This window comes from Pempheris klunzingeri, chromosome 17, assembly GCF_042242105.1.
Source record: "Pempheris klunzingeri isolate RE-2024b chromosome 17, fPemKlu1.hap1, whole genome shotgun sequence".
NCBI lineage: Eukaryota > Metazoa > Chordata > Actinopteri > Acropomatiformes > Pempheridae > Pempheris > Pempheris klunzingeri.
Genome location: NC_092028.1, coordinates 16,769,756 through 16,787,074, shown reverse-complemented (window position 1 = coordinate 16,787,074; position 17,319 = coordinate 16,769,756). Strand labels below are relative to the sequence as shown.

General features: G+C 44.5%; 1 protein-coding gene across 1 annotated transcript; it reads left to right on the top strand.

Annotated features, from left to right (window-relative positions):
• Window positions 1-3,312: 3,312 nt before the first annotated feature.
• On the top strand, window positions 3,313-15,869 carry gpr139 (G protein-coupled receptor 139). Its single transcript, XM_070848608.1, has 2 exons — window positions 3,313-3,460; window positions 14,884-15,869. The coding sequence occupies exons 1-2, from the start codon at window positions 3,313-3,315 to the stop codon at window positions 15,867-15,869; spliced, it is 1,134 nt and encodes a 377-aa protein (XP_070704709.1).
• Window positions 15,870-17,319: the final 1,450 nt, after the last annotated feature.

Here is a 17,319-nt window from a genome sequence, read left to right as displayed (position 1 = left end):
GTTGCTGTTGGACACCTTGTGGTAATTAATACATATAAAGGTCTGTGCTTTCACTCTTTTTTGAATCACTCAAAGATGCATTTTTCTCTCTTGGTAAACATTCAGGCCAGCTACACTGATTTGTTTTCCTGGTTTTGAGAATGCTTTCTTTATCATCGCTGTCTGCACAGACTATAATCTAAAATCTGAAATATAATGGTTAAGGTTAACGTCTTATGTTAAGAGGATAGCAAATGTGACATTAAGCCGATATTGAGCTGAGGAACATCGGAGTCTGTGAGAATAGACACGCTCCTGTTATTATCCTCCTCAAAACCTCTTTACTTTGTCTCTTCCTTTGTGGGAGACTCGTTAATGTCTGCCCTTGGGTCCTTGTAGCAGCCTCATGCGCTACCTTTTAAATGATAAACTGTGTCTCACTCAGACAGCAGAGCTGAGTGTGGTTGTGTTTCCTCAGACATGTTGGAGAGGTGGTGTAGGCCTTGATTGTGCTGAAGAGGCACAGAGAGAGCGGAGACACAGCGGACACCTCACTAAATGGACAAGCTGTTTGACTGCACTCACGGCAAAGCTGCTCCGATGTCTACTTTCTGCACATACTCTATCACAACTCGTAAAAACTAAAAGGAGTCTGTAAATCATTGATAGTGAGAATAATGAACACTATGCAGCCACAGTTCTAACTACATTCAGTCAAAACCACAATATTTCTCATGTCTCTCCAGTGATAAGGAAGATGGAGGCAAAAGGACACACAAATTAGTTCTGGGGGAGGATATATTGGAGTAAAATCGCCCCTTGAAGCGAAAGTTCTTTATTCAAAATCTTACCCAAGTAAAAGAATAAAAGTGTTATCAAAATGTACTTGAACTATCAAAAGTAAAAGCAAAATTGCTCCACTGAGTGTTTTAATACTATTTATTATTACATTCATGTATGGGAAGCATTTTAATGCTGTAGCTAGTGGAGATGAAGCTAGTTTTAAATCTATCCTGGAGATCCTTTACAACCTGTTATGTGACATGCTGAAAATATGGCCATCAAATGCCATTAAAATAAAGGTTATAACCCACAAAACAATTATACAAAATGTAGACTAGTTTTCAAAGGCTTGATGTCTTTTCCAAGTAATAGCCACAGCCCTCTGCCCCATGAAATCAGCTCTACTTTCCCAAATCATCATTCATTATTGTTGTTAAATCCTCACGTTTCAATTGCTTGCTGTGGATCTCCCTAAATGAGGCCAATGGTGAGTCAGTAACTACCCTGCGTATCACTTTCTAGCTTGGTAGCTCCATTTCTTTGTATTGCTACAAAATTCCACTTGAAACAATATTGTGTTTTTCCAGTTTTTATTATTGAATGGATTCCTTCGGAGTACAATGTAAGAATCCAGAGAGTGACGATATAGTGTTGTACAGTAATACATACTAAACCGTAAGCTAGCAAGTAATTCCCACCTTGTATAATTAGCAACTCGAGTATACAACACTTTAATATCCAGACTGTGGAGGTCGGAGTAGTAGTTAATGTTTTTCTCAAAGCCTGTGTCATTACCAATATAAGTGTTCTGGGACTGAATAACCCCCAAATGAACTCAGACTACCTTCATTGTTGGAGTTAGATTAACCCAAACATCTCTGCCTTTTCAGTCAGCATCAGTGTGTTTACTTCCAATCTGCCAACACAGGAAAGGCAGCGGTGCTTTAGAGCGCAACACAAAAATCAGCCTCTGAATTTGGCTGTAAAGTCGCATATAAGGCAAAAAACTCTACTGCACAACTACCTCCAAAGTAAAAGCTCTGAGTTGATGCACATCAAAGGCTGGACTTAATTTAGCATTACTGCCAACAAGTGTTGGCATCAGAAAAATATCAAATTGCTCTTTGTGATTTTTCCCCCGTTCTGTAGACAATCGAGAGCAAATTAATAAACAGGTCCCCACAACTCCTTTTCAGTATTGTATGTGTATTCCCCAAATGTTTTCAGCTAGTTTGGCTTCATTACGGAGGTGAAGGCATCGTACCGCAGCTGTAAATGTTTGGGGAATAAACATATAATACTGGAGAAACGTTCATTCATTTGATTTTTATGGATTTGCAGCAGTTACGCTTATTGCCACACAAAAGTACACAAACTCGTGCATTCTTAGAGTCAGAAATTACAATATTTCAGACCAAACAACTAAAGGATGCGTTGAAATGTTAAAAATGACAACTAGAAAGTCTATAAAATGAAAGAAAATGACTCAGTTGCTGCCTTGATAAACCAGAGTGTTTCTTCAGAAGGATTACTTGTATTTTTCAGTGTCAGCCTTGTGCTCATTAACACATTTTAACTGGAGATTCAGACAGTTCACGCTGCATGGCAAATTAGATTGAGCATCGAGTCTCAACCCGACACACACACACACACACACACACACTTAATCTCATGTATTCATATTGTATGTAATCTTTATGAAATGTAATTATTCCTCTAGATACATTTTACATGCTTGCACACTCGTTTGTGTATAAATGATCAAAACCAGTCAGGTTACTGAAAATGCACACAAGTGTTTGCAGAAAGACACTGTGCAATGAAGAGACACACTGACAATGTGACAAGGGCAAGCACACTCTTTCCTTTTCCACTGTCGACGTAACCCTCCATTTATCATTTCTCATCTGTCACATCTGTCTCCTCGTCAGTTTTATCGTCTCTTTGTGTTAACTGCCCTCAAACAGAAACAGGCTACCACACTTTCTCTCTCTGAGCATCCCTCAGCCTCCCGCCTGCCGCCTCCGTCTCTATCCCTCACTTTCTCCTCTCTAACGTGCCCTCACTCTCCTCTCTCCTTCCTTCTTTCCCGCCCTCTCCCCTCCTCCTTCCTCCTCCTCCTCCTTCCTCCTCCTCCTCCTCCTGCTGCGCTCTCAGCTCGCTCTCATTCCCCCTCGCTCACACACTCAGGCAGCATCCTCCCCTCTCCACTTCTACCTTCACACTCACCTCTTCGCGCCTCCCTCTCCTCTCCTGTATCGCCTCCTTCCTTGCCATCACCTACTAACACATATCATCTCTTGCATCACCCCCGTCTGTTGTCTCCCTCTCCCTCCACTCTCTCCTCCATCTCCTCCATTCCTCCCTCCTTATCACACACTCAACCTTGCTGTCTCGCGCAAACTCCACGCGTACACACACACACACTCATGCTGATTGGCACCCAAGGACAGCGCACCCTCTCTCCCAAACCAGCAACCAGGCGGTTTGCTCGTGTGGCCAGGCTTCTTGACACTGAGCTCAGCTGAGGAAGAGGACGAGGAAGAGGCCATGGAGCACAGCCACATCTTCCCTGTTTTTTCCCCAAATGGGAGCACCTGGAGCCCGGGGCAGCATCCCTCTGAGGTTGCCCAGGGATGCCCCCTCGGACCACTGCCTGTCATCTACTACAGCGTCCTGCTCTGTCTCGGCCTGCCGGGTAAGAGACGTGTGTTTTCTGCGTGTGTCTAATCACATTGTCTCGCTCTGTGTTATTTTGCACATTTTTATTAGAGCCTGCATCAGTGAGCTGCAGGAGTCACGCTTTGCATCTTGATTTGTTGTGCACTTTGAGTGAGTGTGTGTCATGCACAGCTGCTCCAGAGTGTCACTCTTTGCACACACACACACACACACACACACACACACATACACACTGTTGATTTGTCATTCTGACCTTGTGGCAAACACTTGTGCATGCGTACGCACTTTGTATGCGTTTATGTCTGTGCCCGTTCTCGTCTGTCTGGAGTTTGTTTGTACATTTGTCTCTTTAATTGGAAATATTCAAACACCATTTCAAATGAAAGAGGAAAAAGAGCAACTACATGTGATCATTAAATCTAATAATGTACCCATGAGTCTTAAACCTCGCACCTGTTTGGAGTTATTATACATGTATGTGTGCATGAGTAATGGCTCACGGCTGACCTCGCGGACAAGCGTGCATTACATGGCTCACTCTTGATGACCTGGATTAATGACACTTCCTCACTGCGTCTTTACCACTGACTGATTGGTCCGTTCACAGTCATTGTCAGACCCATTTACCGCCTCTGTCCCACTGCGTGATCTATGAGCGCTGACCTAGTCTCACACAGGGAGGCAAAGTGGTGTGCAGATGTATGTGTGTGCGCATGAGTGTGTGTGCGGGAGAGAGAGAGACAGACAGAAATCCTGGAGGTCAGATGAAAGAGGAAAAGTGCTGGTACCCCTGGCTCAGATGTTGAAAGCCCCAGCAGACAGGTAGATACACACCCACTCTGCTTTAGGCCATCACCAAAATACTGGTACCCCCTGCTTTGAAGGTGAGATTAATGGAGAAATTTGATGTGAGACCGTATTCATACCTTTGATGTATACAAGCCATCTTATTTGTCCTAATGAGTAAGATAAACATATCGTCTTAAGCTCTGTACCCTCTTTGCTTTGTAGAGATGGTGAGCGAGATGCTATCAACAGCTTAAGCTCTTCTGGTTCAAAACAAATCTGCAATGCAAAGTGAAAAGCTTTTGTATGCCAAGACTGCAGTTGCTCCACAGATTTGCAGCCTCAGTAAAAGTAAAAGTCCGTCTTTCTGATTGAATCTTACCTAATTATTTCTCCCGGATGGCAAATCAAGTCTTGCACAAGCAATTCTCTCTGCCGTCACTTAAAGTTTTATTTGATTCTGCTGCTGAGTCGTCTTTACAAACCCGATTGAGGCTGTTTGTTTAATCACTGAGCAACAATAACCTGAGAGTCTAATGCAATCTTACAATAGTTTGAATTAATGGGAGAGTTGAGCACAGCGGGCAGATACTTTGCAGCAGCCGAGTTCGACTTATTCAATCATTACGACACGGCTCGTTCCTCTCAAGCTGAATCATGAATGTTTCATGAGCGCGGCATGTGTGAGTAGTAGCAGCATGACCCACAGACCCACACGTATTTAACACTCGATGGATCGGAGGCTGTTACCTTGATTATTAGCCAACAGCAACGGGGCTTCACAGAGACGTGCCACGTTTTGGTTTTTTCACAGGCTTTGACCTTTCAGCTGCACACTGAGGGGTCACATCAATAGCACAGATTTGAGGGTGAAAAGTGAGCTGAAGGAAGATGATGAGAAAAGGGATTACGCAAGTCAAGTGGTGGGAAGTGATTACTGTTTGACCTAGGGAAACGATGAACCCAAAGCTCAGGGTGGACAGGGGGTAGAATGAGGAGGACAAGGACGCCCAGACGAAGAAGAAGAACAAGAAGAGGAGTGGAGTTGAGAGAGAGAGATCAGAGCAGTAATAGAGGGAGAGATTAATAACATCAGAGCCAGTGAAGTAGCACCTTTCGAGCCCTGAGTGGGGGAGCTACAGAGAGAGACGACGGAGCCGAGACGAATTGCCACATTTTTAATTAATCGCTAACTCTCGCTCTCTCTCTCTCTCTGCTCACTACACTGCACTGCTTGAGACAGAACAGACGTGTGCTGGCATAGCAAGCAGCGCGACGAAGGAGTCGGCTCTTTGCCTCAGTGTTTGACACGCTGGCTTTGCAGAAGTGAGGCCTGCTCTTTGTACGGTACAGTATGTCTCGAAGCACTCACTGCAAACACACACTGTACAGTGTGTCGAGCAGACCGGGAAGCGATTCTGTGTGACATAACTGGACGTTCAAATGAAGCAGCTCTGAATATCCGGGCCAAGACAGCTGCTGTCAGGGGTTATTGATTGAGCTGAACATTTCTTAGCTCTTTATGATGGTGTTTGCAGACTTTTTACCTGCACACACGCATGTTAAATCCCACCTGCTCAGCCCCGAGGTCATTGAATATCGCCTACAGGTATCATCATTTGAATGATTTACACTTGCGTTAATGTTGATAAAATGTCTGCGCTCCATGCTAGTGCAGCAGGGCACAAAACCAAGAAAAGGATTAAATTAAATTCTGTTATGTTCTATGTAATAATTATATATTTGTAATTATTATTTGATTTGCCATTAGGCTTTTACATATATATGCATATTTTCATTGATTACACACCATCTCCACTTGTTACCTAGATTAATGTGTGTAAGCAAAAGTCAAGCTAGATGACATTTAACCCTTATGTAGAACTGTATTATATACCACATATACCATTATGTTTTGTATGTGAAGTTGTAATCTGTAAAGTAACCAGTAACTCTAGCTTGAAAATAGAACTATGGGAGTAGAAATTACAATATTGACTTTGGAAATTTGGTGGATTTGATGTAGAGAGAAGCCTGAAATGTAAACCCTCACTAAATGTTACAGTCGTATAGTAGTTGAGTCACTGTACACAGTTACCTTCGACCTGCTCAATTTAAAACCTGTGCACACATTCCACCAAGGATGTTCATTTTTGACCTTGGAAACAGCGAGACGGTTGTAACAAAGACAATGAGAGCAGCGGTCCTTTCAGCAAATGTTCAGAGAACGACATTTATGCTCGTTCAGGCCATAGGAAATATGAATCTTGTCTTACTGGGGCAAATCAGGCGGTAGAGTGACAGAAATCAAATGTAATGCAAATTTGAACAGATTTTCCAGAAAATTGGTCAAATTTAAATGCAAATGAATGCACGTTACCATCCTAGACTATTATGTGAAAAATAGGAGTTAAACATTTGGATAATCTTCATGCCATTAAACCATTGCAGAGGAAGAAATGACAAAATGACATAACTGAAAGAGCGCCAATCAATCCTCAGACATTGCAAATCCATGAAGATAACTTTAAGGGGAACTAAGCCACGTTGTATATGGACGCCCAATCAGTGTTGATTGTAAATGTAAATTGATGCAACAAGTACCTCAGTGTGTGCAATACCGACTGGCCAGCTGTCCCTACATGTACCAGGATGCATTGTGTGTGTTTCTGACACCCAAACCTTCCAAAATCCGCCAAGCTTGAGGAGAAAATTTAGAGAGGGGTCTCAAATACCACTCAATACCATATCCTCTAATGTCTCTAAAATACTCATTTGAAATACAAAATAGTATTTTGTTATTTGCATTTGGTGGACTTGATTGAAATGGTTATTGATTTTCTATCAAAATATTCTGGTATTCAGCCCAAACTGTATGTGTGTTGAGGTCACATACATGACATACTGCCAATAGTCCAAGAGCACATTCCTACTTCACACTACCACATACATACATCATCTGTGTAACGCCCCGGTCCACACCGCCTACCTCTACCTGTGCGTGACGGCTACCTTGCTGAACTGCTGGGCTCGGACACGTAGTGGCTGCTGCGGCGCTGCCCGCCAGCCCGGCCTGTCTGAGTCTGTCCTTGAGAAATGAAGTGATTATGTCCACAGAGACACCAGGGGGCTTTTAATTTGAGTTGAGTGTTGAGTTAAAAAATATGTTAATGCTTTTCACTGAAGTGAAAGGTGTAATGTTGCTGGTATGATTTCAATATCAACAGATAATTGTCTATTTTTCCTGAAAACTACGTGCGTCACATGAAAAAAATTAGGCAAGGCGCCAAATGTCTAGATGCACACACCACTGCAGCAGCATCAAACCACTCAGGAGTTGTGCTGCTCATGCGGGGTGTTTGCTAGTCTAACATCTCTTCATCTTTTTGGGGATTTCTGTGTAACCTGTGTGGATCAAAACTTTGACAGGTTTGTATGCATTCTTTTCATATTAAACAAATCTTTAGTTGATAGACATATCTGATCATTATTTCGCTACCTTGCCTGAACCTGAGCATTTTGAGAGGCACCCCCACCTCCCTAGACAGAGACTAGAAATCCAAGCTAAACAACCTGTGGTTTTTTCTTGCCCACAACTTCATCGCTGTACACATCAAATTACGGCACTGCTGCCAGAAGAAGAACAGATTTTGCAGCTTTGCCCCACAGAGACAGAGAACATCAGCAACTGCTGCAGGAGTTTTTCACACTATTTCCCCAACTCAAATAGATATATAAGGTTGAAAATCAGCAAAATGGTCCGTGACATTTCCACTCTGGTTTTTTTCATGCACAAATTGAGTATGTGAGAAAAACAGGTGGATGGAAACAGATTTACTGTTACATAGGGACAAGTCCGTGGAGGGAGAAGGTCAGAAGTGTTGGATGAGGCAAAAAAGAAAATCAGACTTTAACATGGGAGGTTGCCGATAGCACTCCTCCACACAGTCAGTGGTGGTTGCAGGGCTGGCAGTAGCTCCATCCATAGGAACTGGAGGGAAGTCGCTTCAAATCCAGCATGGACCACCGCACAGAGTGTGGACTGGTAGCTGGAGAGGTGCCAGTTCACCCACTGGGCACTGTAAGACACTAAATCTCTTAACTGCTCTGCAGGTGTGTAAAACTGTGCAGTGGAGTAAAAAAAGAATTAATTGATTAATTGCTAAAGGTCGTTTTTTTCTTTTAACCACAATCGCAACCAATGACGTAACTCTGTTATCTACTCACTAGTCGCTCAGGTTCAAGTATGGAGCCGTGAATACGTGACAGCCAGTGGTTGTATGGCGGGAAGATGTGTGCACACTGTGTATTCACTGTGTATTCCCCAGAGAATCCCTCCCCCACCTGAACATGGATGCGCTCATGTACGCCGCAGTACGTTGGTGTGCTCCTTCCCTCTCCCTTGAAGCATCTCACAGTTTGTGTGGCTGTTCAACAGTCAGCCGTGTGGCTGGTGAACGTGAGAGTTGAAAGACATCTCCTCCCACTCACGTTTATCCACCCACCCAAGTGGAAAAGGTTGGGGGCGTTCAGCACTAACGACGCCCTGTTCCACGTCGCGGTGTAGGCCAGGTGTCAGCAGCTACTTAATGAAGAGATGGCCCCCATTGATTTTCAGTTTGGACTATTGAACTGTCAATCTGCACCGGTGACAGGCTTCTGTGGTGAGATGGGGGGCTTGTTAATAGATACTATCACTCTGAAAGGGGAGTTTGAGATTAAGGGGTGCAAACTGGACGAAGAGGAGAGGGCGTGCAGGTTTGTGTTGAAACACTGACAGTGGAGAGAAGAGAGTGAACGCTCAGTAAATCAAATGGAAGAAAGCTTGAGATTTTGAGCTCTGGTTTGTCTCCAGTCTGCAGTCTGAGAAAGGAGAGGAAGGGAGGGAGAGAGGTGTCAGCTTGTCATGGGGGAGACGAGCCAGAGGAGGCGCGGGAGGACAGAGGGGGCAAGAGAGGAGGGAGGTGTTGTTTGAGGCAATAAATCAGAGATGCTGTTGATGCAGCGACAGAGCTGACTTTGTTTGACCAGCTGACAACGAGATGCTGTCAGTGCTGCCGAAAATACTGCAAACCCAAATCCCTGCATGTTGTTTAGCATTCTTTGGACAGCAGTAATACATCAATCCAAATATAATTACAGTGCTGTGATCTGGACAACATTTTAATACTTCATTTTCCTCCGCATCTTCCATCCGTTATTCCTTATTCCCACCTCTCTGCATTTAATCCCTCCACATTTCTCTCCTCTGTCTCCCTCTAACTAACTTTCACCTTCTATGAAACCTCATGAAAACCATTTGGGGAGCATCCAAGGGCACATTATAATTGCTAGCGTTGTTAATGAACCCTTGTGAACACGACAAGCTGAATTTGTCAGTCTGCAATGCCACATCACACGCAGAAGGGTCAGTCTTTCCGCAAGGATCTCCACCGAGCTTTGACTCACTGTAACCTGTCTGTAAAATGAATAGCTGTGGAGGTGAGAAGCACTGCAGCAGCATCAATATCATTAGCGGCAACGAGGCCCACTTTCTCTTAATATGCCCATTAAACTTAAATATCCTGTTTCAACACATATCTCTTTCTCTCTTTTCCTCATTCTCGCTCTATTTTCTTCATCGCATCTTTCTTTATCCTCATGAGCTTCTCCTCCCCTTCCCCATTAACACTCACATCACACACCAAGCTTATGCTGACAATAAAATGTGTTTTACTGATATTACTGCATTTGCACATCATTACAAGCCTGCTTTTTCAATACAGATTTATTGCGTTGAGTGATTTTTTTTTTTTTTATGTTCGTTTTAAACAGAATTCAGGTTTTTAAAACATCAGTGAAATCACATTTTTATCTTCAACGTATGGCTTTGTAGCAGAGATGTGCTCCTGGCTTTTGTTCGGGGGAATTAAGGAATCACCCTGCTTTATGTCCGTTCTGACACTTAGAGAAGACAAAAGGGAAATGGTTGTCATCAGGAACAAAGTGCTTGTGACCTTTGAAGCAAGCTTTGATACTCACCCCCTCTCAGTCTCGCCTCTCTTCCTTTCCTCCCACCGCCTCGCTGCTCTCTTTTATACCTCTCTCTCTCTCATTCTTTCTTTCTGTCTAATCCTCCCCTCCATTCCCTCATAATAACCTGCTCTCTTTTTAACTCTCTGTGACCTTCTTTGGACCACACTTTCCCTCACCCTCCATCTTTCCTCATCCCTCTCTTCTCCTCTTCCCTTGTCTCATTAGCCTCTGGATAAGCCGTCAAAGCCAAACCTCAATTTCCGCCAGATGACCAAAAAAAAACATCCTTAATTGCATTGCTTACTTTCATTCTCTTTCTTCATTCTTGTCTGTGTTACATGAGGCCCATGAGAGTTTGATGACTAGTGTGCAGGGACGTGGCTGCATCTCATGTTTTGCCCCAGGTTTCGAGGGGTTAAGCTGCACGGTGTCGTTTGTCGAGAGCCCGTCTGAACACGTCCCTTTAGTGGTGGGATGAGTCAGCCTCGTTACACACCTCAGGGAGCACGCTGTGCCTTCTCTTTCCCCGCTAAACAACGTCAATGGCCCTTGTTATATTAGAGGAGCAGCAGGAGGAGCGGAGACACAAAAGCACTCCCACACAAATAGACATACAGGGTCACCCATGCAAACACACACACACAAACACAAGCAAATGTAGACAGACAGATAAACACACAGCAGCCCATTATCTGTCCCACAGGTCATTCTAATCTCCTCTCAGCTGGAGACACTTATTTTTCCCTGCAGAGAGAAAAAGCAAAATCTTCTATGCGTCTTCACCTGGATGTCCATGTGTCCAGACATGAGATGCACATGTCTCTGTGTGCAAGCATGGATGCCTCTGTGTATGTGTTTTTCCTCACGTCTCTTTTCCGTGTGTGCATGAGCGTGCACCCCCCACACCCCCACCCCGTGTGCCACCTCACACCCGCAGAATGCCGAGCAGATCTATGCGGCACCCTCCCCACCCACCCTCTCCCTGGCCCTCCAAGACAACGTAAAGAGCAGGAGTCAATTGAAATGAATGGGCAACCCAGTGCAAGCTGGCTAGAGCTAAATGGAAATGTCAAGCTCGCCACAGATACCTTTTGTTTGTCTGTAGAAGGCTCAGAATCACGGGGGAGCCCAAACAGTATAATACCCAGCCAGTGACAGTCAACACCTCACTGTTTCCATTTCATGTCACTCCTCTCTGTTTGGCAATACACGGAGAGGAGAAAGGAGAAAGGATTGATGGGCAGAGGTACAATAGAGAAAGTGAGGGCAATGGATGAAAGGTGAGGTGCATTGTGGAGGATTTATAATGATCCATCTGGAATTTTTTTTTTTGAGCAGCTCAGAGCTTTGCGGCAAACTTTTCCTGGTATAAAAAAAAGCACAGACGCTGATAAGATCACTCCTCTTGGATAAACCAGGTGAAAGGCTGCATGTGTGTATGCAGTTTATACTGACAGCTGTGAGAGGCGGCTGTATGGGAAACAACGCCCACTAAGAGTCACTACGACCAGATAAAGACAAAAGAAATATGCAGGAGGTCAATGCAACATACAATAAAGCGACATAAGATCAAGAAGCTCGACAGATGAGCAGTAGATCAGAGTTTTTAGACTTCTATTCATGCTGATTTATATTGGTGCAATTTTCTCAATTCATACAAATGTCAGAAAAAGTCCAAAATTGTATTTCCAGACAACTTGTTTTGTCTGACTTCAATAACCAAAGATATTCAGTTTAGTATATGACAGAGAGAAGCAGCCAATTGTCATAATTAAGAGGAAAATGTTTGCAATCTTTGCTTAAGAGGTCGCTCGAGTCAATTATCAAAATAGCTGCAGAGGAATCAATTATTGATCAGACAGCAACACTTGTTGCATGGTGAGCTTGTAAAGATAATTGGCTGCCAGTGAGCTTCATGGCTTGGGTTAAACATTGGTGGTGAAAAAACATGCAGGCTAGGTGATTGTTCGATGACATTACACTACATACATTACAGTATATCATTAGTGAAGATCCTTTAGCCAAAGGTTAGCCTCAAACGCACTGTATCGTATTTGCTATGATCAAACTGACAACTACAAAAGAAGAAGAAGAAACAGACAGTGGAAACCAAAGCAGCTGAAACCGAAGAATCAATAGCGCGGTCAACCAAGATTCAACATGAAACCAATTTAACTTGGCTGTGCAGAGGTTAGCAGGAGTGGGGGTGCAGTGTAATCCAGCAGCCTTTTACATGCAGACAAATATTGGCTTGTTGAGCCTTGTAAACTGCTTTGACATCTCATTTATGGTTATTGATTGATTGCCTGTTAATGAATTGGTGCATCCCTAATGATCTGTGTGTTAGTGTGTGCATGTGTGTTAGTGTACGCGTGTGTCTCCTGCTGCACATCCCCCAGTCTGGCAAGGACATCTTTAGTCATTATCTGGAGCCGGCTTTGTAATTTGTAATCAGCTGATAGTGGTTGAGGCTGTGAAGTGTGATGTACCAGACTCCAAGCTGCCATATTTAATCCAATCCCAGATCTATTACAGAAGAGGAGGACAGGACCACAGAAGACACACAGACACACAGACACACACACACGTCGCATGAACGGCAACGGCTGCTAAGTGCACTGATGTCTCAGTGATGCTGCGATGCAAATCAGTGTCAGAGGCATCTTCGTTTGAGGAAACAGATTGGACATGGCTTCATGTTGCACCAGCAAGTTTCACTAAATGGGTTTGGATGGCAACAGTAAAGGATACGTCACTCTCTGTACCAGTTAACAGCATGAAATAGGAATCTCTGGATAAATTGGAAAACTTATGATTTTCTCTAATAATGTCTCTGAATTGTACACGTCACGTCACACATGTATTGAACGTTCTTAGTGTGTGAGTGCTGACACAGTAGTATCTTGAACATGGAAGCTCATTTTGACTTTGGAATCAATGTGTGCGACAAAATAACATTAACTTAAGGTCAATTAACAGCACCCTGCTCTGTGTCTGAGGTGTTTGTTAGGATGCCCTGCATGCTGATGATCCTGCTCTTCCATTGGTCAAACGTTGGTAGCACTAAGCGGCCAAAGAAAGGAAGCAGTGCACCAAAAAAAGGTGAGGAGGAAGAGGCTGACAAGCAAACAAGGATGGAGGGTTTGGAAATCAGCTTCACAAATGATTCATGAGGAAGGAACTACAGGTTTAGGAGACCTGACGTAAACACACAAAGCTTTTTGGTGTGTTCATCCGGTTTTTTCTCAGGTTCTAACCAAATCTCACGGTCTTCATCAGCAAATGGAGCTGGCTCAGGTGCCATGATGTAGCGTTGGTTTATAGATTGTAGAAAAACGTTCTCATCAAACACAGTTAGTTATAATCTCCACCACATACACGACCACCTGATATCACATTTAAAAACAATCTTGTAGTAAACAGATCAGCTTTGAGAAAATCCAGTAGGTTTTTTTTTGGACAAATCCATAAATAAGGAGTTCATCTTAATCTTAAAATATTCAATTAAATTATATTTAATACGTTTTTTATATAAGTTTAGGTTGCGAGCAACTCTTGTTTACTCTCCTTCATGTTTGGGGAAGTTCTGAGCCGACTGAACAACCTGTAAACTGGGAATATTATACACATGTGGTGGCAGGAGGGAAACAGGAAGCAGAATTGTCCAACAAAGACATGTTAGGAGCCCAACCGCAGGTCCACGTGGAGGCTGAAAGCTGCGCATCTCCTGTCTGATGCAGGCACACAGAGGTCATGCTTCAGATAAAAGCAGCGGTGGGATAAATCACATCCAGCCCTTTGTGTCGCTGTTCTTTTTAGCAGGAAAGTAGTCCCACTCCTGGCACATTTAACTGGAAAGTGAATTGCAAAAAGCAGAATGTTGCAATGGAAACATTTCATTTGACAACATGGAAGAGAAGGTATGACGGTTCGTGTTGGGATATGGAGTAAGGATTGAGAAAGAGAGGCAGACAGTAGAGCTGGGGTGTCCTTGTGCTTTGTTTTAGGAGCTAAATTGCCGGCGGCAGGCAGTAGTGAACTCAGCAGATTGCCAAGGCTGTGATGCTGCACAATGTTTTTGTTGTGGCTTTACTCTTTATTAGAGATAACAATTTGGCCACAGGCAGAGGCAGGTGCTGCTGGAATTACACAGCAGGAGTAGATGAAGGGAAATGGAAAGGGGCAGTGAACAGGGGAAGGATTACAGAGTTGGAGAGCTGGTTTAACATGGTAAATACTGACTGGGGATGATAACTGATTTGTTTTGTTTTTTAATGCAAATATCAGGCTGAAAAGAAAATGTGGCAGGAAACAAAGATGTTCCTGACTCTGTATGGCAGTGAAAACCTTCCATATAATGTAAATATTTTTTGGCCCAATCTTTGTGCTTGCTTATTGTATTGTGTGTTGGCTGCACCTGCAGCACATGTCCGCTGCTGCATCTTTATCAGTCTAGTGTTGCCCAGTTTAAATTGTCTGCCCACTAACACTCAGTTTTTCTGCTTCCTTCCCTGCCCTCACCTGTGCCTGTTCATTTTTCAATTTCATCATACTTTCTCATTTCCCATCATTCCCATACTTCCTCCATCTGTCTACTTTCAATCACCTTCCTGGACCCCCCCCCCTCCCTCCTCCTAGCTAACATCCTGACAGTGGTCATCCTGTCCCAGCTGGTGCTGCGTCGTCAGAAGTCCTCCTACAACTATCTCCTGGCTCTGGCAGCCGCCGACATCCTAGTCCTGCTCCTCATTGTTTTTGTCGACTTCATATTGGAGGATTTTATTTTGGCCGCGCCGCTGCCTCCATCGCTAAACAACGCAGTGCAGGTCCTGGAGTTCTCCTCCATCCACACCTCCATCTGGATCACTGTGCCTCTCACCATTGATCGTTACATCGCTGTGTGCCACCCGCTGCGCTACCACACGGTCTCCTACCCAGCCCGCACAAGAAGGGTGATATTTGCTGTGTACATTGGGTGCTTGCTCTCTGCAGCTCCTTATTACTGGTGGCCTGAGCTGTGGCACAGCCTGCCTGGGGTGGGCAGCGGTGGTGATGGAGGAGAAGAGGGCGACAGGAGAACCGTGGCCCAGCATGTCCTGGTGTGGGCTCACTGCGCCACCGTCTACCTCCTCCCCTGCACCGTCTTCTTCTCCCTCAACGCTGTCATTGTGCGTAAGCTGCGCAGACGCCGCAGCTGTTTCCGTCTGCGTGGCTACTCCACCGGCAAGACCACTGCCATTCTCCTCGCCATCACCTCCATTTTCGCTGTTTTGTGGGCCCCGCGCACCCTCATGATCCTCTACCACTTCTACTCCCCACCTCCTGCCTCGCAAGGAGCCGGACGACTGCTCCACATGCTCACCGATCTGGCCAACATGCTGGCGTTGCTCAACACCGGTGTCAACTTCTTCCTCTACTGCTTCATCAGCAAGCGTTTCCGAGGCATGGCGGCCAACGTGCTGCGAGCCCTAATCCACTGCCGGAAGCAGCCACCACCATTCTATGCCAGCCACAACTTTTCCATCACAAGCAGCCCCTGGATCTCACCAGCCAACTCCCACTGCATCAAAATGTTGGTGTATCAGTACGACAAAAATGGAAAGCCCATCTGTATTTCCTCTTGAGTCCTCAGCCACCAGCAGCCGCCCACACCCTCAATCGTTGGGGAATATATTTGGGCTTTTGTCACCTTGGTGACCAGCTTTGCCTGCATGGGACTCTTTGAGGCTTGAAAATGTCAACACGCCCAGAGAGCACAGATGTGACAGTTTAGTTAGCTTTGAGCGATAACAAAGTGGTAGACTAGTGAGGTGGAAAAGCAAACAGCAGGTATTCACAGTATTCACAAAGCGACGACCAGCATCATATAGATGCTGATTGTTTCCTCCATGCAAAAAACTAGAGTTACTGTAAGTGACTGCTGCAGACTCACAAACTGATAAAGGGATATTGCAGTCATCTATCACCGATTGTAACAGCGCTAAAGTATAAACTGACAACCAGATGAATCCTTGGTGAAGCATCAAATGCCTGGCAACATTAATTTCTTTATGGACGGTCTCTGTTGCACACTGCCGCCAACGGTGAGGAGCATTGAACAGCTGTGTCTTTTTTCCGTTGGGAGTCATTTCCTGAAAGCAGAGATCCAGTCAGTCAGGGCACTAAACATCTCACCTGAAGGGGTGATTCACTCAGGCAGAGCCACCGACGGTGCGTCCGCTGCCCACAGTTCTGACTGTCTCTCAAGCAATGTAAAACAGCGCTGTCATTTCCAGTTTAATATGCAGAGGAGTCTCAAAGGCACGTTAAGTCAGGCTTTTAGAAAGTGAACAGCCCTCCCTAACATTCCCCATTCATGTGCTGAGTTCATCCTAGCAGTGCAGGTCACCTACAAGTCGGCGCTCGCTATGGAAGACGAAGTAATCCCCCATCCAAGCTCACGGATTGTCGTTGGATGAGTAGACACTCTGCTTATTGTTGGTAAAATATTTATTAATGGTAGACTTGACTGTTTTTGTAGCTTCGCAAAAATATAAGACAAAAAAATGACTTGGGGTCAGTTTGGCTCCAAGGTGTCATTAATCTAGTAATCACATTTTCCAGTATTAGGAAGAGGAAATTTCTGCTATTAGTAGATAGTCCTCTATTAACTATTAATGGTCCTTGATGACTTACTGTTAGCCATTATCTGGATGAATATAATGAATGTAACTGAACATCTCTTTAACCCTTTAGCTTTCTGGGAGATTTAAGAAACGAGAGAGAGAGAGATAGAGAGGACAGGACAATCTACTCTCCATCCCTTTGGTTTGTTTTCCACTGTCCAAGGTTTTCTTTCCCATGATGCCGCAGTCAATTTGGTCTCAGGGCCACAGTGACACATTTCAGACCTGCTCATTGTGCTGCCGGCTCATGGCAGTTCAGTAACATTTTACACCGAAACACAGTCACGTACATCAACTCTGTCTCAGCGCGGCCCAAGCCCTGCCCGGTAACAAACCATAAATGTGAACACGCACACACACGCACACACATTGCACTGTCTTGTCCACAGAAAGAGCACATTGAGATCAA